Source organism: Adiantum capillus-veneris, chromosome 5, assembly GCF_014529385.1.
Source record: "Adiantum capillus-veneris isolate H3 chromosome 5, ASM1452938v2, whole genome shotgun sequence".
In the NCBI taxonomy this organism is placed as follows: domain Eukaryota; kingdom Viridiplantae; phylum Streptophyta; class Polypodiopsida; order Polypodiales; family Pteridaceae; genus Adiantum; species Adiantum capillus-veneris.
Window position 1 is genome coordinate 5,302,106 of NC_140935.1, and position 25,099 is coordinate 5,327,204.

At 43.5% G+C, this 25,099-nt stretch overlaps 1 protein-coding gene across 2 annotated transcripts in view; it reads right to left on the reverse strand.

Annotated features, from left to right (window-relative positions):
• Positions 1-6,387: 6,387 nt before the first annotated feature.
• LOC147456819 (uncharacterized) overlaps positions 6,388-25,099 on the reverse strand; it is a 66,539-nt gene continuing 47,827 nt past the window's right edge. For both annotated transcript variants that reach the window (XM_086511935.1, XM_086511936.1), the window contains 4 exons: positions 8,529-8,578; positions 8,374-8,445; positions 7,325-8,242; positions 6,388-6,971 (listed from right to left, as the gene is read on the reverse strand). In XM_086511935.1, the coding sequence (XP_086368061.1) occupies positions 6,614-6,971; positions 7,325-8,242; positions 8,374-8,445; positions 8,529-8,578 (1,398 nt within the window). In that variant the 3' untranslated portion in view covers positions 6,388-6,613. The remainder of the gene's footprint in view (positions 6,972-7,324; positions 8,243-8,373; positions 8,446-8,528; positions 8,579-25,099) is intronic.

Here is a 25,099-nt window from a genome sequence, read left to right on the forward strand (position 1 = left end):
ATAAAGCCTATAGATACATATAATATGTAGCCACACAAGCATATGCAACTGACAAAACCTGTCAAAGTGAGAGTCTAAACTCGATCACTATCAAAGAGGGAGTCATGCTTGACCACTAAACCATCAAAGAATATGCACAAAACATGGCGATAATTAGGGGGAAATCTGGCAGAGTTTCCCCTGAAAACTAAGTCAAAACTCAAAAAATCTCACCAAAACTGCATTAGTAGTATGAACAGACACTTAGTGCCTCAATAGAAAAATCCACATGTGGTATACATGAACTACCAAAACCCTTACTCCAAAACAAGTGGCTCTATGGACGAATGTACGTGTCCAAGAATGTTGTAAACCTATGAATATTCTACATGCAACCTATATCTAGCTCAAGCTATATCTGCATATGGATACATAGCATGAACTGCAAAACACCATGCTAAAATTGCTCTCTAGAACGACCCACACAGTTGTACATGAGCACTACCTTTGCCACATAGTTTGCACTGGAAAGAATGCACAAACTGTGAGCAAAATTTCTTGTAATTCGTCACAGTCTACCTCACCATTAAGAAAGCACATTGATCAAAAACCAAACGCATAGCACAACCTGACACACATGTGGTCATGAACATCGTCCAAGAGTCAGAGCCCTAATTCTCTCTTGCTATCAATTGCAAGCTTTCAATTTTCAGCTCAAGCCTTGCTCCATTTTGACTGGTTGACTCTCTGCTCTTGAGACCTGCTGAAATTTCCCAATTTTCCAAACTTGTGAGCAATTTTTCAAAGCTCGGTCTCTATGCAGATTCCTCACTACAAGGGTTTCCCAGTGCTACTTCTTGATTCCCTTATTACCGGCGCTACTGAAAGGCAAGGTTTGACCAGTGCTGCAATGTATTTACCATCGCTTTGTTGACTTAAGACCCAATTTGTGTGTGTGTGTGTGTGTGTGTGTGTGTGTGTGTGTGTGTGTTGTTGTTGTTGTTTTTGGACTTATACACAAAAGAACGTAACAATTCAAAAGGACAACTGGCTTTAGACAAAGAACAATGATTAGCACAAAAACAAGTTAGTCTTTGATTCAGTTTTGTACATTATAGTGAGAATGAGGTATCGTTCTAGTGTTTTGTACATAAGATAGTCAAGAACAACTTATCCTGAAGTGAAAGAGGCCAGGTTCGACAGTGATGGACAATGGTTTAGCCAAAAAGATCCTAAGTAAAGATAGAGTCCTCATCTAGATCCATATAAACAAAACAACAAATTTGCTAGCCTTGAATACGTATTACAAGTGTCAACAAACCTATCAGTTGTTATCCATATCCTAGTTAAAACTTTTTTAACTTATACCTACCATCCATGTAGTGTTAAATATTAGCAAGTATCCATTCTTAAAACAGTAAGCCACAGATGAAAGTGACATGTGTGTGTGTGTGTGTGTGTCCGCCCTAACCCAGGCACCATACTCAATGAGTTGGCAATAGGCCCATTGAGTATGAGCCTACTGTCTCAGTAATTTGATGAGAATAGAATAAAGTCTGAAGCCAAAGAGATGTATCATATCAAAACATACATGAGTCTTATTGGAGCTATAAGTGACAATGTTAACAAAGAGGATTATCCTCCACATGGAGGTTTATGGCTTTGTTAGCCAGTAGAGAATAGTGTGGATGTCATTCATAGTCAGTTGTAAAAAATTTCCATGCTTTAAACAGTTCCTATGGATGAATCATACATACAAGTGTAGTTCATCTATACGTAAACTGTTCCTGAAATCATAAGAATTGGAATAATCACACAAGGGTAAGTAGTTTTGGATAAACCTGCAACCTAAAACCAGCAAAGTCAAAGACTACAATAATTGTGAGCAGGAATCCGATATATAGACAAGGAAAGGCATCCTAACACATGTCAATCTAATAAGGAATTATAGACAGTTGTTGGTTCCTTATATTAATGAGAGAAAAAAAGAAGACATGTAAATGCCAATGAATTAGGTTTATCAGCTAACAACAATTTTTACATATACAATTTTTGTGACCTAAGAAATTCGAATAGATAAAGGTCCTTGTATGTCGATCAACTACCACAGTTGTTGCTAGTGTTGTAATACCAAGGAAGAAACTTGTTACTTGCCACCATCCAAGAAACACAAGCTCGTCAAAACTGGCATTACTTAGGAAGGCAGGTGTCAACGACCCCTTCCCTTTGTTATCGGTGTCAAAAATTACAAAGAAATCAACAACTAAGCAAAGATCATGTAAATATTGTTCAAAAAGCATAATCATATGTATCAAAGCATTGGCATTACATGGGAGGACACTTGTCAATGACCCCTAAGAAACTCAATATTAAGCAAAGGTCAAGTAAATTTATTAGTAATAGCATAGAATTCCATTTTAAAAATTGGATAGCATTTTCTTTGTATTTCGGACATTATTTCAAAAACTCAATAACGCCGATCTCAGAAGAAACCCTCACCTGAGGATTAAGGCTATCATCATAAAGAGAAATCTATCTTCATGTAGTTAAAGCATATGAAAACTCAAAATGAATTATCCCATGCCTTGTCAATTCCAAAAAAGTACTTTCTCACAATATAATCAATCTATATTACCAAGCTACCATAACAAAGCATGAGGCAATTTTAAGAAATCTGAATCAGTAGCAGCCATACTAGTCAAGAATTTTCATTTACACTTTTACTACCACAATTAACGATATCTTTGCTAATGGATCTCTAATTAGGTTTTCCAAAACCTTGCGAAGAGGTGGATGTCAACGACCATCCGTAAAGACATCATAAAAAGCCTATCATTATCCAAAAAAGGTAACAACATGTTGCTCAAGATCCAACATCAACAAACATGTTACTCAAAATCCACCATTCACCAAGTGTATGTTTCCAATATAGCTTTGGACGGTCATAATTGGACAACCATTCTTTCATACCCTATCAATTCTGTTATTGGCAGATCCCTAAAATTGCAACCTCAAAGAGTCTGTGGGTGTTCATCCTAAAAAACTATAGAGCTACAGCCAAACTTATGAGTTTGTAGCTCAAGAGCCAACAAGTAGCTGTTGATTTGGCGACGTTTTTTTTTTTTTTGAATCATTTGTACCAAGATGTAGGGTAGACATTATGTGGAACAGTCAAAGCCAAAGACGGAGCCATTCAATTTTGTATACCATCATCAACCAAAATAATTTAGAATGGAGGTCTAAAAAGTCATTAATTTCCCACAAAAAGCCAAAAAAAAAAACCGAAAAGACTCGAGTTTTAGGCTGCTATTAGCTTATCCTTTATTCAACCTTATGCTTGAGGGTGAAGTCGAACGACCATCCCAAGATTACTAGCTTGTTCAATTATGTTATTTAGTATGTTCATCATAAATGGCTATACAAACAAAGTTTATACCAGATAATACAAGGTTGTAGCTCTATGTACTTGAGGATAAGCCATATCTAAGGGGCGACATTACAAGCTTTCATGCCCAGGCTGAAAGGTGTGAGTGGGTCAACCGCTTTGTGTATTTGTGAGTGCACGATTCATACTCTGATGTGAGTTTAAATCAATAAAAGAGTGCCAGAGCCTCACTCTTAAACTTTGAACAAATGCCTTGCAAAATAGAGGGGATCCTCGGTATGCTTATGCGATGATTCAAAGTAACTAGATTCCACTAGGTGTGTACAAGCATAAGTCAGCAATATGCGTCTTCCTGGTCTATTCATGTGCCACTATATGCCCCTTGATTTGGTGCCATGAGTATGCACAATCCCTTTTATTTTTTAGAACCCACAAGAATTGAAAATCATCATAACTAGAGTACTCTCATCGACATATAAACGTGAATTTAAAAATGGCAGATGTACTGAGTAGGTGTCTGGATGCCGATCAGGAAACCATTAGATGTTGTGGAGTCATGGATAATCTTTCAATGGATTGGCTCTCTATACAATACATCATGCTTGTTGATGCGGGGATGGTAGAATCGATTCTCGATGCATATGCGTAGAGGCTAGTTGTTTAGATGAGTGAAAATTTCCACCTCAGACCTGCTAAGGTCAACCTCATAGCGAGAACATCATCATTCCTTGTGTGTGTGTGTGTGTGTGTGTGTGTGTGTATGAGGAATGATCGCATGTAGAGGGAATCTTGTGGATGTGTGTGCCCAAAACATCACCATCATGAGTATTCATGCACCATAGAATTGAGATCCATGACCCCTTCATGCGAAACAAAACAGAGGTGTGTGTGTGTGTGTGTGTGTGTGTGTGTGAGAGAGAGAGAGAGAGTGTGTGTGTGTGTGTGTGCGCGCGCGCGTGACACGTGTGTGGGGGTGTATGCACCAACCAGAGAGAGTTTGCGCATTCGAAAGAGGCCTGTGTACATCAACACACAATTGACCAAGGCAATGGACCGTGATCCATTCATGTGCGAGAGGATCAGAAGTCGAGATCTATGTTATAAGGTGGCAACAACCAGAAATGGGACTCCTTCTTTAACCGCTACCCATGCGCATGTCATGAAAAACCTTCATAAGGTAACATTCAAGGATATGAGGGAGTCTCATTTGGTTGCAAGTAAATGAAAATAGCAAGATATAATGAAAATCAACAGAGTTTTATGCTCCTGCCAATATTTATAAGACTATAAAATACAATGTTTGTTGTCTTATTGACCCATGCTAGCAAGATCAATTATTATGTCCAACAAGATAAGAGTAAGAATTTTTCCAATTGCAGAGGTTCTCTTTAGATGTCAAAGTTTTGAACCATTCGATAAAACACATGGATGTAGATGGGTCAAGAAGAGTGTAGGTAAACCAGGGAAATGTAGACACCCGATGTCTCACCTCAAGCAAAGGCACAACACCTTTACCCCAACAATAACCATGGTCATAATCAAAAATTTCCTTGATGTTTCGAAAAAGACAACCTTACAATTTGCTTTCCTTGCATTAAAGTCCCCAACCAACATAATGTTCACCACTCAAGTACTCTATGATATCATCATCCAAGATCCCATAAAGCAATTGCTCATTTGGCTAGCATATTCAGAGGCAAAGGGCAAAAGTAGCGTATGGCAATAAAAAGAGGACAGGAAATTTCTACCTGAATATAGCGACCATGTTCGACTCTTTGTACTATCTATATAATAGGATGGAACTATCTCCATAAGCTATGGCAACTCCTCATACCCTATTATTATTCCCACAATCGTCTATCCTTGCCGGTAGTTCCCATCTATATCCTCAGACTCCAAGCAAGTTTCTTGTCTTACATCAATTACTTTCTGAATATAGAACAATATTTCATTCTTAAAAAGTCTCCTCAAAGCATCTACATCGAATCGGAGTGATCCATGACAACTCCATATGGCAAACCGTAGCATGGCCCAAAGGTCGTGCACCATCATGCACTCAATCTCTTCACCATGATCACTTTCCCATTTCTAGAAACAACCCACTTTTACATCTTTGTAGTCTCAAGACTAGATGGCATCGATTCCACATCAATAAGATCTTCCTTCGAACATTTTGTCACGCTCTCCTCTCTTAATGAGAACGTGCTCTCACCTCGCTTTGAAAAGTATTCATTCGCTGTTTGATTCCTCACAAGAAACTAATCCATGATGTGGCTGCTTGTAGGTTGGTCTATGTAGATCTCGTAGTAATCTTGGATGTCCACAAGACAAGGCCTCAAAGAAGTGGGCCATAGCTGTGAGAGAGAGAGAGAGAGAGAGAGAGCGGGCTCAGAGCACGGAGAGTCTGGACCCTGGTCCCTTCCTTTGTCTGGACTCTAGAATCATGGACTCATGTATGGTACCAACTTGTACGTTATCAAAACAGTAATTGAGATGCTTGTGCCAAGCAAAATTTGTACATTTCCACGATATTGAGTTTTTGGCACTTCCTGAGGCAGATTCAATGTTTTACTACAAGAATGTGACCTTAATTATGGCGTGGAAATTACTCTTTTAGGGTCAGAAGAGCACATGCGGGCAACATGCCTAGGTTTTAAGTAAGAGGAGGCGCTATAACCTTGGATACCAGTTGCTTTTGATCCGGATCCAGATTTGCGACTCTCGCCTCTCCATGTTCTTGGAAGGCATAGCTTTGTTTCTTCTTCTTTTCTTGAAAAAATTACCAAAATACCCCTCTGAGTTGTGGAAATTCCCAAAATACCCCTCAAATTTCAAAAATTCCCAAAACATCCCAATATTTTGTCATAGATTTCCAAAATGCCCTTCTAATTTTTCCCAAATTGCCCCGGTGTGAGATTAAATTTCTCTAAAGATTAAAGAAGCATTATTTTTAGACATAACCGCCCTTTTTGCGAGGTAATTTGCGACAAATTACATGCTAAGCACTCAAAAACGGATCTTAATGGTCAAAAAGTAATAAAGATTAAAAAATCTTGAACAATCCAACCAAAATAGATACAACGGTATTTTGGTGATTTTTTAAATTTGAGGGGTATTTTGGGAATTTCCACAAATTAAAGGGGTATTTCGATAATTTTCCCTTTTTCTTTCCTGGTTTTGAAGGGCTGGGGGCGGGGGGGGGCTATAATTTGAAAAATTGACCTTCAACATTTAACCGAAAGGTATTAGCTATTGTGTAAATGGTATGGGTGATTCAGACACCCGGCCTTGCTCAAAATGAGCATCTTCTTCACAGGCAGTCTGGTTGGAATGTGCTAAGAGACAGCCACACTCTTTACACCTGCCCTGCATTGTGGGTATGGCATCAACAGCGTCGTCCTCTTTGATTGGGAGATTACAGCTGCAGGGTAGACATAAGCCTGTTGGAGTATTCACCCTCCCTCCGTGTTTATTATCTAAACCCACAGTAAATGAACTATGGCTCAACCCCTCTTCAATTGAATGCAGAAACATTCTCTTTGTAGCAAATGTGCCTGTACTGGCATGCACGGCTTCCCTCACGCCTTGGGATACTTGAACCATTATCCTGTCCAGAAAAGCAAACCAATGTACAGGGATTATGTAGCCGCCAAGATACAAAAGGCATGGAAGAACTCTAACAATGGAATGCAGCAAAAAAATTTGGAGTTGTAATCCCATGCATAAGCAAGAAACTTCCTAGATTTCAAAATCTGTCTCATTATTTCTACAAGTTTCACTTTTTGGGCTTCAAATTTCATTTCCTGGAAGCAATTGTTGAGCGTTTCTAGGCCTTCACATTTACGAAAGGCAGGTTATTACAATTTCTAGAATACATCTGCAACCAAAAGCATTGTTCACAGCTTCAAACTAGACGCATTTAATTGCAACATGCACATGCACAAAAATTAGCACACGTACCTTTTGCAGTTTCTTGCAACCACATCGATGCTCTCTTCTGCAATGCCACCGAACGAAGCTTCACAATCAGTTGGACGCATCCTTTTGGAGCCCTTCATATCTGGTTGTGTGGTCGGTAAAGCATGACTAGAAGTTTTGTTCATCTGATCCAGATCAAAGGATTTCAAACGAGTCTCACTTGATGCCCCACAAGCTTTATCTTCAAGAAGACCAAATGCTAAGATGTCCAAATCACCGCTAATCCTTGAATCAACGTTTGCTAGCTCCTCGGTTGACTCTAGTTTTGAGCTCCCTTCTTTTGAGCTTCTTGGACGATCTGTAGTGAATACTCTGTGAAGGAGCGTTTCGTTTCCATAAAGATCAAGCTCTTTTGAATTATGTACAAGCAAATCTGCAGACTGCTTGTCTGCTCTTTTATACAAATCCTCCTTGATGTCAGTAATATTCATAGGAGTAAGGGGGTGACCACTGCAAGATGCCTTTGGCAACCTCTCCTCCGAGGCCGATGAGGAGTGGTTACGAACATCTAGCTTGATGCCACCAACACCAGCCTTTGCTTCTAGCAGGGAGGCTTTGCTTGAAGTTACAATTGCACCAGGACGAGATTGCTCAAAATCAAGCTTCTTAGCTGGCAATTCACTTTTGGGAGTTGAAATGAATGGAGGATGCATGGTGTCTCCCTGTGTAGATACACACTTGGATGCGAAACTCTGAGAATCGGGAGATATCACATCTCTATGTCCACTCACTATGTCCGGACTTCTTTCTTGAGCTTCAGAAGAGCCATCAGTGGTGATCTTCTCTGTGGAGCATGACCCATTCATTGTGCTGTTACCGCAGTCCTTGCTCTCACCCATCCCAATTTTCATGCTGCTCAAAGTAGGCTTCTTGAGCTGGCAAAGAAACTGTTTAATTGGACTGACATGAAATGCAACATTGCAGTGTTAATGTCTTGACAAAGGCAAGAGTATTATTTCACAGAGACAGTCATGTTAACCAGACGTTAAGAGGGTATGGTTTTGATGGGCACGTAAAGGCATGAAAGAAACCTGAGGTCACGGATGCTTTTGTTACTGCAAAGGTGAGTGATACGCCTGACAAGCTCCTTCTCAACTTCAACTCTGGATTGACCACAAAAAAAACCCATAAATTTGCAGACATGCTGCAATGTCATAGTGATCGAACTAAGCCCCTGTGCACTTACAGCAGAAGCTTGTTGACAGCAAGCCTTTCTATTCCCTCCATACGCAACTCCTGTAATTCAAACCAAAATGCCACTAAAACTCTTTCACAAGGAATGGCAAAACATATATCCATACTAGGCTCATGATCCAGTCCAGGTCAATAATTAAGACTTAATCTCAAGCTATCCACATAATAACTGGAAAAGAGTGCCAAAAAAATCCTTTAAAAACACTGTTGCGATGTATATCTATTATAGGCAAACATATTCAGTTATCTATTTCTTTGTTTATTTATTTATATTATAAGGTGTTTGCTCATCCAGGTAAACTTCTATGATTCTACTTCCAGCTATCTGCATAACAGCAGAGCAGATATGCCCATTAGTTCATTTGATAACATTGTTAATGTCTTACTTGTGCAGCAGTAAGCTGTCTGAAAGGCGATTGCTTCTCTTTTTGGTCTTGGAAGAAGGAAAAATGATTTTCGAGTAAGAAGGAAGGTTTTTTTTGCGCGCGCGCGTGTGTGTGTGTGTGTGTGGGGGGGGGGGGGGGGGGGGGGGGGGGTCTCATAGCAACTATATAACATGTATTATTATAATTAAAATGCATAACTTGGCGTTTTCCCGTGATGCATAACATTGATTAAATAACATGTATGTTTTTTTGAGCCTTAGAAACTTCGTACGAAAATGTTATGGACAGCCTGTACTGATTAAAAAAGGTGGACATTCATGGACAATTGTGTGTATATGTGTGGCGAGGCACAAGGACAGCTGGCTGGAGTAGGAGACTTGGCGTGCGTCAAAACCAGAGTCACCTGACAAGGTTGTCATCGTCGTTCCATCCACAGACGGATGGGCAATCAGATAACAAATTCAGTGGTTCTGGATTTGCTTGAATGTATATCTTTGATCATAAGTCTCAGTGGGAGTGGTATTTGCCATTGATGGAGTTTGCTTACAACAACATTGTTCACGCTTCGATGGTTCCTCCTATTTTGTGCACCAAGGACAAGATTTTTCATAAAAATCATTTTGGTTGAAATCTAGAGACTGTCTGTGCTCAAGAACGGCACAAGACTTGCAATTTAAGAAAGGAGATTGGGTTTTGAGAAAGCGTGCCTTAGGAAAATGAAGGGTAAGGAGAAACCTTTTCCAAAGCTAAGTATGCAATACTATGGACACTTAAAGATTTCTAAAAAGATCAACAATGTATCCTTTTGACCGGAGTTACTGGATACTTGGAGGATTCACAATGCATTTCATGTGAGTCTATTGCATTTCAAGTGAAGTGGTAGAGGACAGGAAAGCCTGATAAGATGTTATACCAAAGCAGCTTACCCTTCACTTTCCTTTCCTTGTGTGCTCGGACCTGGTCCGCATGTATTTGGTCAAGTTCAGGAACTACCCAGCTCTTGATGCAAATTGGCTGGAGGAATTCACAGATACATCTCAGTCCTTAGAGCTTTACCTTGGGACTTTTGGTTTAGCGCCGACTATTCCAAAAGTGCGCATCAAATCAGCGGATTGAATATGCACAGATTCTCCAGAGGGGAATAGACTCAACCAACTCCTCTATGAGATTTTGGGGGTGCTGACAGTACTTTGCCTAGTGACTTAATGACATGTACATAAGCAGTTGCCATAAGTTGAGTGCTTACGGTTGGAAATTCCTAAATAAGTTTTTGTCTGAGTATGCGTTGTTGGTGAAATGACTTCAGCATTTTATTTTGTTGAGCATCAAGACATCAGTATACAGCCTAGATGTGATGGCTAAATAAGTCATAATGATTACAGTTCATGTCTAAAATCCCAACAGGGATAGTGATGTGAGCAATGAACGCGATTGTGCTTGTTCAGTGACTTGTGCCTTTGTGCCAGTACATGGTTTGAACTTTGAAGTGGTCAAATGCATGTAAGTAAAGAGTTAGTGTCTATTGAGCTTTTCTCTATCTATTGTACTGACTACCAGCCACCACTTCAATGGCAATATCTACTCCCCTCGAAGGCAGTAAGCCAGGAGGTAGATCATCAGGAAAAATATCCTTGAAATCAGTCATGATTTCTTGGAAAAGATGGACTCGTCAAAATCCCGAAGTTCAACAGAAGAACATGAAACATTCCTACGCAATTCAGTGACAGAATTACCAAGCACTAATAAATCAAACCATGCAGATGGTATACATTGATAAAAGTCCACATTAGAAGACTTTGTACCCTTCAACATTTCCAAAGCAGTGACAGTTGGTATTGTAAACCCACTATTTACAGAAATTTGATTACAAAGCAAAACAAACACAATAACCGGGGAAATCCACCGATTTCCTCTTCTTAAAGACTGCTTCACGCCTTTTATTATTTAGTTCGTCTTCTTTTCAAGAGCTCTGTCCAACTCTTTTTGCGAGTACAATTTTCGCTTTTCTACACTCCATAGAAACAAGGGACAGGGGGACACGGGTCTTAACGCAGGGACGAGACGGGGGACGTCGAGATGCGACGCGAATTTGGGACACTGGGATGTTCATCACAAGGGATGGGGGCGGGACGCCTCCCGGGACGCGCATCCCCAGTGACAGATCCGTACGGGACGCGGGCAGGCCGTTTAGACCCTAGGGGACGTTTCACTTGGAAGTTGCGGGGGAGGGGGGGCGCTTTCTATTTAAGAGGACCCAAGGGCCAAGACTAAGTGGCTCAAGGGGCAAGCCTCATACATGATACTACATACCCATTGCCCAAGGGCCAAGACTCTCTCCTTCCCCTCTCTCTTTCCCATGGCCATCGGAACCAAGGCCTCAAGGCTCATAGTCACCATAGCCTCATACTACATACCCAAGCATTGAGCCTTGCCCTCCCCTCTCTCTCTCCCATCTCTCCTCCTCTCCAAGTCGAAACTTTAGAGCCTTGAGGCTTGATTCCTTGAAGCCTGCCTCTCTCTCCTTCTCTCCGAGCGGCGAGCTTTCTCTAATATCTATCATCTATGGCATCTCAAGATGGATCCGGCGATTCTCTAAGCCCTCCTCCCTCCGGCCCCGCCGCGGCTTCTCAACCCCCTTCCTCCGCCAATTTCACATAGACATGGTGGAGTGAGGTGATTGCTCCCAAGTCCGGTGTAGGAGATGGAAGCAATCCATCGAAGTGCCGTTGTTGTGGCTACGAACACAACAGTTTAGTGAGGAAGGTGCGCACACACTTCCTTCACGAAAAAGGATATCAAATTCAATTGTGCTCGCAAACAGTCTCGGATGAGGAGAAGCAAAAGCTCCTACACCTTCAGCAACTCTTGAGGATATCAAAGAGGCCAAGAAGAATCGCAACAAGTTTCGCACGGTGAATCCAAGGGAGACGGCCATGGAGGCTTTCATCCGAAGCATCGGCATCATTTTGTGCATCAACCGGCACCAACGGCCACCGCCCACCTCCATCCTCTACCAACCCTTCATCATCGTCTTTCCCTCATTCTCGTCCACCCAAGCGGCAAGCAACTCTTGGAGAGAGTTGGAAAACAGCCTTGAAAGAGGTAGATGTGGCCGTGGCAAGATTTTTCTACAAGGACCATTTTGCTTTCAATGCGGCACAGTAAGCTCTATAGACTATAACTTATAAGGCTAAAGCTTTAATCTTTAGTTTGTACAATGTACATCACTAATGTACACTTTTTTTCGACAATAGGTCTCCATATTTTTAAGAAATGACACGGAAGATCGGAAAGTTTGGACCCACATATGTCCCTCCCTCTTCGGAGAGCTCGTGCACCACTAGATGATTGTGGAGGTGGCATGTGCATCCACAAGGGCTTCATGGAAGAAGAATGGGGTATCCCTCATTGTGGATGGGTGGAGTGATACCCGTCGTCGCTCCATTCATGGCGTGGTGGCATATTCTCCGGGGGAGATGCATTTCATTGACTCCCATGATGCATCGGGGACCGGGATGAGTGCGCAAGTACTTGTACCGGAGTGGGCACTTACCATTGAGAAGGTGGGAAAGCATGATGTCATTGCGGTCGTCACCGATGGAGAAAATAGCATTAGTACTGCCGGAGCCATCATCGAATTATCCAAAAGCCACGATCACATATTGCGGCCTTTCGGACAAGCTTTGGTTTATATGAATTTTTGGTGATGCCTTTTGGCCTTACCAATCCTCCAACGACTTTTAACCGAATGATGGATAAGATTTTCAGAGAGTATAGATCATTTGTCGACACTTTCTTTGATGACATCATCGTCTTCTCCAAGGATGAAGCAGAACATAAGACACCATCTGCTATAGGTCTTTCAGGCATTGCGAGAACACAAGTTAGTTATCAATGCCAAAAAGAGTGAAGTTTTCTTGCCAGAGATACACTTTTTGGGACACATCGTCTCAGCACCAAGAGTACAGATGGACCGGGCAAAGATTGAGACTATACGTGATTGGCCCGATTTGAAGGATGTTCATGAAGTTAGAAGCTTCTTGGGCTTATGTTCTTACTACCGGCGGTTCATTCGAAAGTTTGCAGAGGTAGCTTCCCCTTCACATTCTGACACAGAAAGGAGTCTCTTTCTCGTGGGGACCCACAGAGGTGACTGCCTTTCAGACACTGAAAGAGAAATTGACTACTAGACCAGTATTGACTTTGCCGGATTTGCAGAAGTCATTTGAAGTATATTGTGATGCTTGTGGTCGTAGTCTCGGAGCGGTCTTAATGCAAGAAGGCCATGTGATTGCCTATGAAAGCCGATTGTTTTCAAGGCCAGAAGTGACAGCACAGATTTAAGAGAAAGAGCTACTGACAGTGATCCATGCTCTTACTCAGTGGCAATATTACCTACTCGGAGCCGATTTCACGATCTTTACTGATCATCAGAGTTTACGCTACTTCTTGTCACAGAAGCAGCTTTCAGAAAAGTAGATGCGGTCAACTAACATCTTGTCACAATTTCACTTCCAAATTGTCCATGTTCAAGGACAGAAGAACTTGGTGGCAGATACTTTGTCTCGGAAGCCGCTAGTCTTGGCTATTTCTGCAATTCACCATAGAAGCTTCGAGGACATGGTTGATCAGTACGCCACAGATTCGGATTTTCCGGATGTATTCACTCGGATACAAAATGGGGAGATAGTAGCTGGATATTCCATACGGGATGGCTACTTCATGAAGAAAACGATGTTCTGCGTTACACAGCCGTTGAGGGACCATTGTCCACCTTTTACGCGTCACCGCAGCATTGACACCATCTTGAAAGGTGTGGAGCGTTACTTCTTTTCGTCGAGACTCAAGAAGGATGTGGACGACTTTGTACGCAGTTGCTTGGTGTGCCAAAAGGTCAAGTTTGACAGGCATAAAGCACAAGGATTGTTACAACCTTCACCCATTCCCACTTGCCCCTGGGAAAGTATTGCTATGGATTTCAGTTTTAATCTCCCAAACACACAGAGTGGGCATGATGGCATTTGGACTATCATGGACAGATTTAGCAAGCAAGCTCACTTCATTCCAATGAAGAAAACAATCAAGCCGGATCATTTAGCGAGACTGTTTATTGCACAGATTTTCAGATTACATGACATGCCTGAGACAGAGATCCCCGATTCACAAGTTTGTTTTGGAAGGCTATTTGGGAGAACATTGGCAAACGGTTGCAGTTCTCGTCATCATTCCACCCGCAAACAGATGGGCAATCTGAGATTGCAAATCGAGTGGTGAGCAGGTAAGGACTATATGATAGCTAGGCAAACATGGAATATATGGCAAAGTTGTGGTCGGTGTAGCAATGGGATGGGATGACGAGGGTGAAGGCACTTTATGGCTACGAGATAGGGTTAATTCATCAATATTTCCACCTTCACAACGTTCATTTTTACCACTGCTAGAGCATCATAGCCATGAGAGCTCATGATCACCGGTGCATCCAAAGGTAGTTTGTGCCAAAAGAGGTGGAAAGTAGGGCTATGGATATCTACAGATTCATGCCAAAGTGTTTGAGGAACTATGAAGACCATGTGCAGGTCTTATCCCAATACTTTGTGTTCTACTCTCATGGTGTGTACTTTTACTAAACTTCTGCTCAATACATGTTCTTCTAACCCTTCAAAGATTTGTTGAATGACCAAGTTTTCTTAGAGTGATAATTCGCCATAATTCTAAAGTGTGGAATTGGGAGATACGCGTATCCTATTTAGATACTAGCTTGAAGCTAGTGTTAATATTCAATCGTACTGGATTTATTGAAGTCTTACATTTCTGATCAGAAGACTCAATGGGAAAAAAATTTCCCTTGGTGGAATTTTCCTACAATAACACGATCCACTCTTCAACGGGGAAGGCACCATTTGAGATCATTGAAGGTGCTCTGAAGGTTCCACCCTTCCTTAGCACGAAAGATAAGATTTTTGAAGCCGACCAATACACGAGGGACTTGGACACTATATTTGCCAAGGTCCGGGAGCCTTTAGCGAAATCTCAAGAACGACACAAGACAGCAGCAGATTGACACCATCACGATTTGAAGTTAAAGGAACACGATTGGGTGCTCTTACGTTTTGAGAAGGCGCACCTAAGAAAGAAAAAGGAAAAGGAGCGGCTTTTTCCAAAGCTTAGCATGAGGCACTATTGTCACAAACTGCTGACGTGTCAAAGCCCTAAAGAATAAAGCCAACTTGCGGATGTCGGCCGGGGGGTCTAAACCCTAACAAGAACAAGTAACAGAAGAAGAAGTCCTACCAACTTATGGGGACCCCGTCCAATGGGGCCCCAAGTGACATAAAGGATTCGAATAAAGCTCGACTCTCACACACACACAAAAGACTTGCACAAACTGATGCCATGGCAGATTTCCAAAAAATGCGCTGACATGATGGCGTGGCAGGCTGTACGGATTTCCGCGTTTTGCGGTGACTGTTGTACAGAATTCCGTGATTTACGCTGGCAGTTTTTTGGTATTGCTTTTGGACCAGAAGCTTTTGAGTTTGAAGGCTTTTCATGTAAACTGCTTTTCATAGGCCAGGGGCCTTTAAATATGTGTTAAGGGCTCATTCTCTGGCATGCTTCCTAGAGAAGGTGCAAGGTGTGGAGTACCGGCTTGTATTGTGTTGATGCAAATATAAAGAAATAAAGGGGCGCCAAGGTTTGGGGCCAATACTCTCTGGGGTGGAATTCTGCCACTCCATGTCACGTGTCGTCTCTCTCTCTCAATTCAGTTATTATTGAAGTGCTAAAAGTCTGTTCAGTCTCTTCTTTTCTATTGGCACGTGGTGCCCGTCTTGTGACAATTGTGCTTTCCAGATAAAAGAAAAGATAAATGATGTCTCCTTTAGACTGAAGCTACCCGATACTTGGAAGATTCACAATGTTTTTCATGTGATTCTATTGAAGCCTTTCAAAGGTGATGTACTCGATGATGGGGAGCCGAAGTGGAGGAAAGCGAGGAAGTGGAGGAAAGCGAGGAGATACTCGTTCCAGAACACATATTGGCACATAAAGATAGAAAGATAAAAAGGTAAAGCGATTAGGCGGTTCTTAGAGATCAACACAATATCATCAGCATATAGCAACAATGTAATCCATGTCCCTGCCAGCTGGGCACCTCTAGCACCTCTATCACCCTCTCTGTCAATGTAATCAGACACCTCATCAACATACATACCAAATAGAGTAGGAGACAATGGGCAACCCTGTTTCACCCCAATGGTGGAGTGAACTAAATCAGATATCCCCTCCGGAGTGCGTACATGTCCCATCACTGATCTGTATATAGCCATGATACCCCAAATCAACACAATGGACACCCCCATCTTCTGCAATCTACGCATCAATCGAGCTCTCGGTACCATGTCAAATACAAAGCTACAATAAATCTGACTCCCACGTGACCTGCCCTCCTCAATGATGGCTCTGAGTGTCAGAATATGACCTCCTAAACCGGCCTAGCCCTTTGCCCGTACACCCTCACCCTCTTCCCAATTACTCAACTGCTGCTCAAGAATGGATGCATACAACCGTGCCAATGTGTGCCCAACCATAATAGTGCGGTAATTACCACGCTCTGTAAGATCACATGCCTTGAAGATAGGCACAATAGTAGACAACCTCCAAGTCTAAGGTAACCCCTCACACATGGCAAATTGAACAACACTGCAAGAACCTCTACCAGCATATCTCTAGCATGTATAAAGTGCTCTGCTACTAGACCATCATGATCGTATGCCCTCTTGGTCGTCATCCTGTCAATGGGTCTTTTTACCATCTCGGTGGTAAAGAAGGTGCTGGTAGGTGGGCATGACTCTGTAGGATCTGGAAGGGTCCTGTCCAAAAACTGTATGTAACAATGTCGAATATTGACCCCACACATCAGGAAAGGTAATCACTAGAGGAGGGGAGTCCTCATGAAAGAATCGCCATGCCTGTTCTAAGTCTCTATTCAAGAACAGTTGATACAAGTCTCGCTCCATCTCGGCCAAGTAAGCTCGTTTCTTCCGTCGCACAAGGCGCCGAGAAGCAATCCTGTAGGATCTGGAAGGGTCCTGTCCAAAAACTGTATGTAACAATGTCGAATATTGGCCCCACACATCAGGAAAGGTAATCACTGGAGGAGGGGAGTCCTCATGAAAGAATCGCCATGCCTGTTCTAAGTCTCTATTCAAGAACAGTTGATACAAGTCTCGCTCCATCTCGGCCAAGTAAGCTCGTTTCTTCCGTCGCACAAGGCACCGAGAAGCAATCCGAGATTGTCTGTAAGTGATGACTCCTAAAAAAAGCTCTCTGGAGCTGGGCTCTTATCTCTCTGCACTCCTCATCATACCAACTATAATAGGGCATGCTCCCAAAATGTCGCCTCCGACCCGGCTGAATGTGCAGGTATGCCTCTAATGTTGCACCATGCAGTGTCTCACTCAGTAAAGCGGTGCACTCCACTGAGAGGCCAGGACCAGTTGTGCATAGACGGCTATAGATCTCCTCTATATAAACCGAGTCAGTCTCTGGTGTAAATGTGTCATGCGCACATCTAACCCTATGTGTACGTGGACAAGCTACTTCATGACATGGGTTCAGTTCAATTAGATTAGAGAGTGTTCTGGCACTTTTGTGAGTCTGTTCGCAGACCGTGCATGTCCAAACACAGTCAGTCCAATCAGTCTAGATTTAGAAGTGTTATGGCACTTTAGTGAGTCTGTTCGCAGACCGTGCATGCAGCATAACCCACACATCAGAGTGGGCCAGCAAAGAGTCACCTCCAGGATTACGGATGCTATTGGCGATCTCCCTTGACGCTATACAGTTCGGTACGAGTACCTCACTTTGAAAAGGAGGGGATGTCACGTGACACATGATACATCCAACCCTATGTGTCCGTGGACAAGCTACAACATAACAAGGGTTCCGTCAGTCCAGTCAATCTAGATTAGAAGTGATCTGGCACTTTTGTGAGTCTGTTTGCAGACCGTGCATGCCCAGACACTTAGTTTAGATGCATATCCTCTGGTTGCACACAGCATGATCATAAGCATTCCCATCAGAATCCTTCGGGGAATTTTCCAGTGCATTTAGCCTATTTTGCCTATTTTTGACATTTTTCACTTCTTATTTTTAAGTGACTTTTGTTGGAAAGTAGGTAGGGCAAATTGAGTAAGTTTGTATATAAGCAAACCTAGACTAGCACTAATTGGCAGAAGAGGTAGCAGGAGCACCTTGCTCAACAGGCAACTTCTCAGCAGAACCCCCAAGAGGCCTAGTGTTTTTGCTCCACAGTAACCACCTAGCGTTTTTGGACCAGATCAGCCAGCGTTTTTGCTCTTGCAGATCCCTGGTGACAGAAGACTCAACAAGAGACCTAGCGTTTTGCAGTTGCAGGCCATCCAGCGACAGCAAAGCCATTTTCAGCCCTAGCGTTTTTTATTTGCAGATTAGCCCCAGCGTTTTGCAGATTTACCACGACGGAACATCAAGAACCATCAGTGTTTTCAGTTTTCAGCCCTTAGACACCGCAGTCAAGTCCCGAACCTTGCACCTTCTCGCTCGCCGCACGGTCAGTCTCCGCAAGGTTTACAGTTTCAGCCAGGAAAACACAGATTTCAGCATCTGCGTTTTCAGTGCGTCGTCGTCGCATCGTCGCCATCGACATCGTCACCAACATAGAGTCAGAATTCAGTAGATAAAAATTTGCAGATTTCAGCCCTTAGAGTTTTCAGATTTCAACCCGTCTCGTCGTCGTCCTCATTGTGTCGACATCGTCGGCAAGTCCAAGCATTGTAGAGATTTGTGCAATCATAAGAAGACCGCTCTCGCCATAGAGAGTGGGGCCTTCGGAGGAGGGTTTTACAACATCTCTGGTGTCGTATTCTCTTCTCTATCTCTCAATCTCATACACTTCCATTCACTATGTCCATTCACTTTTTGTTTATGTCCATTGCACTCTCTCGCTAAAGGAACGGAAGGCTCTCCCTTCCGTAAGTAAAAGGAATCTTGAGCACAGTTCGGAGCACTCATCTTGAGCAAAGTTCAAACATTCATTCCGCTGCACCTTACATTGGTATCAAAGCTTTGGTAGTGTTCTGTATCACTCAAGGAAAGAACCACAAGAATCACAAGAACTTTTTTTGCTTGTTGCGGTCGCACGAACCCAAGTTCGCTTGGGCGTGTCGATTCCTAATCGTGTTTTTGAAGAGTGACAGGAATCCCAAGAAAGAAGGGCTTGTCCAGCCTCCCCTTGTGCCTCTTTTCACTCATTGAGAGCGGACTGTGCACTTAGCGGCCGGCCAATCGACGTGAGGTGGGAAAAAGCAACCTTGGTGTGAGCGCAAGGCCGCCAAGGGGTGCACCCGCGGAAAAGAGCAGAACTCGGGTGAAGAGAAGATCCTTCTCTAACACGGATTGCAAGCAAAAGAAGACCCTCAAGAACTCAAGAACCCCATGAACCAAGACCCGCAAGAACCCAAGTTCCTCGTGAACTTAAGAACCCAAGACCACAAGAACCCACGACTTTAGTGGATAGTCATCACTCGAAGCGGAATGGATACTTCGCTTGGAGGTGATGAGCATGAGAGAGGAGAAGAAGAATTTTCCCCACCAGGAGGTTTTTTTGACCCTTCCCCTTTCCCATCTACATCAAGGATTGCACTAACTCCTATGGAGGCTTTGGACCAGATGTTTATGGAAAGGAAGTTAGAACGCGAAGCAAGACAAGCAGAAAGAATGGCAGAATTTGATTGTGAATGCAAAGAAAGAAAAGCAGAAATGGATCGCAGACACGCAGAAAGAAAAGTAGAAATGTATCACAGATACGCAGAAAGAAAAGCAGAAAGAAAGGCAGCCATAGAGCATGAGCATGAGCCAGCGCAACACATGCAAGAGTTGTTGCGACTCTTTTCTCAAGTGCAGGCATAAATGCAAGAGATTCGGGAAAAGGAGACTCTCTCAGTCTCTTCTTCTCCAAAGCATGACACACATGATTTGCATGATGAATTGAATGCCAATGATTTGCATGATGATTTGGATGACAATGACAAGCATGATGATTTGCATGATCAAGATGTGATTTCTCACAAGCATAATGATTTGCATGCAGATGACGTGATTGTTCACAAGGATGATGAGTTAGTTGATGCTTCTTCTAGCGAAGCTAATCTCATTGCAGATTCGATCAATCACGAAGGATCGATCTTGGCTCTCGAGTCTAGGTCCAAAGAACCCTTACAAGAAGTACTATGTGTTCGTCAGCATGCATTGTTCGAGTGTTTCATTCGTGATCGTTTCTTGTATTTTAGTCAGCGTCTTTATGTGATCCCTTTTACTAGGCATGACATATTGTACGTTGAGCACATTTCACTCATGAATGAGCACAAATGTATGCGGATTGTTCATGAAAAGCTGAAAAGTATGCATTCAAGGAAGTCACGTTCCTTGTCTCTTCCTTGGCACAACACAGTTGTAGAAAGAGCACATGAAAGTATGAGCACCAAGCATGGGCATTTCTGTTGTGAATTGCCACAGTTGATTGATTTGGATCAGAATGACAAGATTCGATCTCATTGTTTGTGTGTGTGTGGTGAATGGTTTGGCACTCCGTCTATTGGTTCATTTGCATCGGATGCACAGTCTTTTAGGAAGACAAGATTTTTTCCGCTCACTTTACATGGAATAGGTATGTTCATGGTTTTGTGTTGGAAATGGTTTCACGAATTTTCAGCCATGGAGATTCTTGAAGAAGAAAGAAGCATGACTCTCGACGAAGTTGAAGCATCGAAGGAGCCACAGAAGACTTTGTGTCGCTTTCGGTGCGGCCCAAAAAAGCAAGCGTTGCAGACCTTTATGAAGTTCAAATACCGCACGACCCACACATCAAAGTGGGCCGGCGAAGAGTCCTTTCCAAGATTCCGGATGTTATTGGCGATCTCCCTTGACGCCGTACAGTTCAGTACCAGTACCTCACTTTGAAAAGGAGGGGATGTCATGTGACACATCCAACCCTATGTGTTCATGGACAAGCTACAGCACGACAAGGGTTCAGTCAGACCAGTCAGTCTAGATTTAGAAGTGTTCTGGCACTTTTGTGAGTCTATTAGCAAACCGTGCATGCCCAGGCACTTAGTATAGATGCATATCCTCTGGTTGCACACAGCATGATCATAAGCATTCCCATCAAAATCCATTAGAATCCTTCAGGGAAATTTTCCAGTGCATTTAGCTTATTTTCCCTATTTTTGACATTTTTCACTTATTATTTTTAAGAGACTTTTGTTGGAAAGTAGGTAGGGCAAATTGAGTAAGTTTCTATATAAGCAAACCTAGACTAGCACTAATTGGCAGAAGAGGCAGCAAGAGCACCTTGCTCAACAGGCAACTTCTCAACAGAACCCCCAAGAGGCCTAGCGTTTTTGCTCCACAGCAACCACCTAGCGTTTTTGGACCAGATCAGCCAACGTTTTTGCTCTTGCAGATCCCTGGCGACAGAAGACTCAACAAGAGACCTAGCTTTTTGCAGTTGCAGGCCATCCCGCCGACAGCAAAGCCATTTTCAGCCCTAGCGTTTTTTATTTGCAGATCAGCCCCAGCGTTTTGCAGATTTATCGCGACGGAACATCAAGAACCATCAACATTTTCAGTTTTCAGCCCTTAGACACCGCAGACCAAGTCCCGAACCTCGCACCTTCTCGTAGCAGTTCCTCGCCGCACAGTCAGTCTCCGCAAGGTTTACAGTTTCAGCCCGGAAAACGCAGATTTCAGAATCTGCGTTTTCAGCGAGTCGTCGTCGCCATCGACATCGTCATCGACATAGAGTCAAAATTCAGCAGATAAAGATTTGCAGATTTCAGCCCTTAAAGAGTTTTCAGATTTCAACCCGTCTCGTCGTCGTCCTCATCGTTGTCGACATCGTCGGCAAGTCCAAGCATTGTAGAGATTTGTGCAATCATAAGTAGACCGCTCTCGCCATAGAGAGTGGGGCCTTCAGAGGAGGTTTTTACAACGTCTCTGGTGTCGTATTCTCTTCTCTATCTCTCAGTCTCATACACTTCCATTCACTGTGTCCATTCACTTTGCTTGTGTCTATTGCACTCTCACTAAAGGAACGGAAGGCTCTCCCTTCCGTAAGTAAAAGGAACCTTGAGCACAGTTCGGAGCACTCATCTTGAGCAAAGTTCAAACATTCATTCCGCTGCACCTTACAAGAACCCATCAGGAGCACTTTTACAGTGCATAGACCTATTTTTCCTATTTTTGACATTTTTCACTTATTATTTTTAAGTGACTTTTGTTGGGAACTGGGTAGGGCAATTTAGCAAGCCAAGTACATAACAAATCTAGCGCTAGCACTTTCTGGTAGAAGAGGCAGCAGGAACATCTTGTTCAACAGGCACCTTCTCAGCAAGATCCCCCCCCCCCCCCATCAACAGACCTAGCGTTTTTGCAACTATAAGCCTAGCGTTTTCATCCACGGTCAGCCATGGCGTTTTTGCATTGCAGATCAGCCCCGCAATAGCAGAGCACAACAAGTAGCCTAGCGTTTTGCATTTGCAAGGCAATCTGGCGACAACAAAACAACACAGCCCCTAGCGTTTTTGGAGCAGCATGGCAGACCAACATTGTGCAGTTCCATTGCAACAGAACAACGAATAGCACCAGCATTTTCAGTTTTCAGCGTGTAGACACCGTACCGCAACCCCCAAACCTCACAGATCTCACCTTCCTGCAAATAGATCCTCGCCGCACGGTCAGATCCAACGTAGTTTGGAGAGATTTCAACATTTGCGTTTTCAGCGCGTCGTCGTCGCATCATCGTCCTCACCATCGTCACCAACATAGAGTCAGAATTCAGCAAATAAAGATTTGCAGATTTCAACCCTTAGCGTTTTCAGATTTCAGCCCGTCTCGTCGTCATCGACATCGTCAGCAAGTCCAAGCATTGTAGAGATTTGTGCAATCAATAGTAGACCGCTCTCGCCATAGAGAGTGGGGCCTTCGGAGGAGGGTTTGACAACTTGTCAGGTGTCGTATTCTTCTCTCTCTATCTCTCAGTCTCAGTACCTTCATTCACAATGTTTGTCACTTTGTTTGTGATCATTTGCACTCTCTCACTGAAGGAACCGAAGGCTCTCCCCTATGTAAGTAAAAGGAACCTTGAGCACAGTTCACGGCACTCATCTTGAGCAAAGTTCAACATTCACTTCCGTTGCACCTTACATTGGTATCAGAGCTTTGGCAGTGTTTTGTATTACTCAAGGAAAGAACCACAAGAACCACAAGACTTTTTTTGCTTGTTGCCGTCGCACGTAACCCAAGTCCACTTAGGCGTGTCGATTCCTAATCATGTTTTTGAAGAGTGACAAGAAACCCAGGAAAGAAGGGCTTGTCCAACCTCCCCTTGTTTGTCTTTTCACTCATTGAAAGCGGACTGTGCACTTAGCAGCCCGCCAATCGACGTGAGGTCGGAAAAAGCAACCTGGATGTGAGCGCAAGGCCGCCAAGGGGTGCGCCCGCGAGAAAGAGAAGAGCTTGGGTGAAGAGAAGATCCTTCTCTAACACAGATTGCAAGCTAAAGAAGAACCTCAAGAACCTCAAGACTCCAGAACCTCAAGAACCTTAAGACCCTCAAGAACCCAAGACCCGCACGAACCCAAGTTCCTCGTGAACTTAAGAACCCAAGACTTCAGTGTATGGTCATCACACGAAGTGGAATGGATACTTTGCATGGAGGTGATAAGTGGCGAAGAAGAATTTTCCCCACCAGGAGGTTTTTTTTACCCTCCCCCTTCCGCATCTACGCCAAGGATTGCACTAACTCCTACGGAGCTTTTCGACAAGACAATGACGGACAGGAAGAAGTTACAACAAGAAGCGCAACGCGCCGCCTTGGAGCGCGAGCGCGAAGAAAGAATAACAGAAAGAATGGCAACCATAGAGCATAAATACGAAGAATGGCAACCATAAAGCGTGAGCGCAAGCAAGCACGCTTGGAAGCCCAAGTACGCAAAGCCGAATTGGATCGTGAGCGTGAAGAAAGAAAAGCGATGAGAGACCAACACATGAAAGAGTTGTTGCGACTCTTTTCTAATGTGCACGCACAGTGTTATGTCCCGCTCACAAGAGAGGGGATCTAGCCCAGATGCCGTCGGGATGGGCGTCCGATGTCCGGGCGGACAGTGTGAACCCGGCCAACGTGGCCGGCCATTATTATAAAAGGGAGGCCAAGGCCTCATTTGCAATTATCGACCCCCACTCGCAGAGTGCCAGTGGTTAGCCCGCGAGGCTAGGAGTGCGCGAGGTCACCTCGAGGAGGTGAGGCCGGGTGGTATGCGACGCCCGGTCTTACAGGTGCACGCCTATGTCCTCGGACGCTGGCCCAGCACGGGGGAGCTGCCGGATGGTGGCTATGGTCGGGTGGTTCGTCCGACGCGTGTCTGTAGGCGGTCTGTGTAGCCGGGAGATCCTTTCTCCTCGTACGTTTCATGGTATAAGAGCCGGCTTGGCTGCAGGAAGGACCGTGTGCAGACCTACGAATCGGTTTGGGTCAGAAAACCTCAATTTCGCGTAATCTTTAGTAATTGATTGCTGAAATTACTTGTTTTCTTTCTCGTAAGCATGTTTGCAGGTGAGGATTAGCGCTCTTTTGCTGATTTTTAATTAAAAAACAGCAAATTAACAGATAAGAGTGCTGGAAATTGAAAGATTTCTGATAAATTTTACTGATTTTTGATGAAAATCAGAGAATTGCTTGTTAATTTACTGAATTTAGACTAAATTCAGCATTCAATGCATTTAAAATCTCTCTGTAATGTCCTCTGTGCGAAGCTCAGAGAGAGAGAGAGAGAGAGAGAGTTACCTCTCTCTTGTCTTCTCTGCACAGGAAGCGGGGACAGTATCTTCTGGGGCGTTCAATGTAATCGCTGGCTCTGTTGGCCTCCAGCGTGGAAAATTTGCTATGCGCTGGCTCCAGAGTGGAGCCTATGGCATGTGCTGGGCACGCGTATCCACAAGCCCAAAGATTTCATGCGCTACCTCTCCACGCGTCGTTTATCTGCCAGCGCTGCCTTCGAAGAAAAACCCACGTTGATGGCTTTATTTCTTTTAACGCTGGCACTTAAGAGTTGAAAACGTTGTCACTTAAGAGTTTATT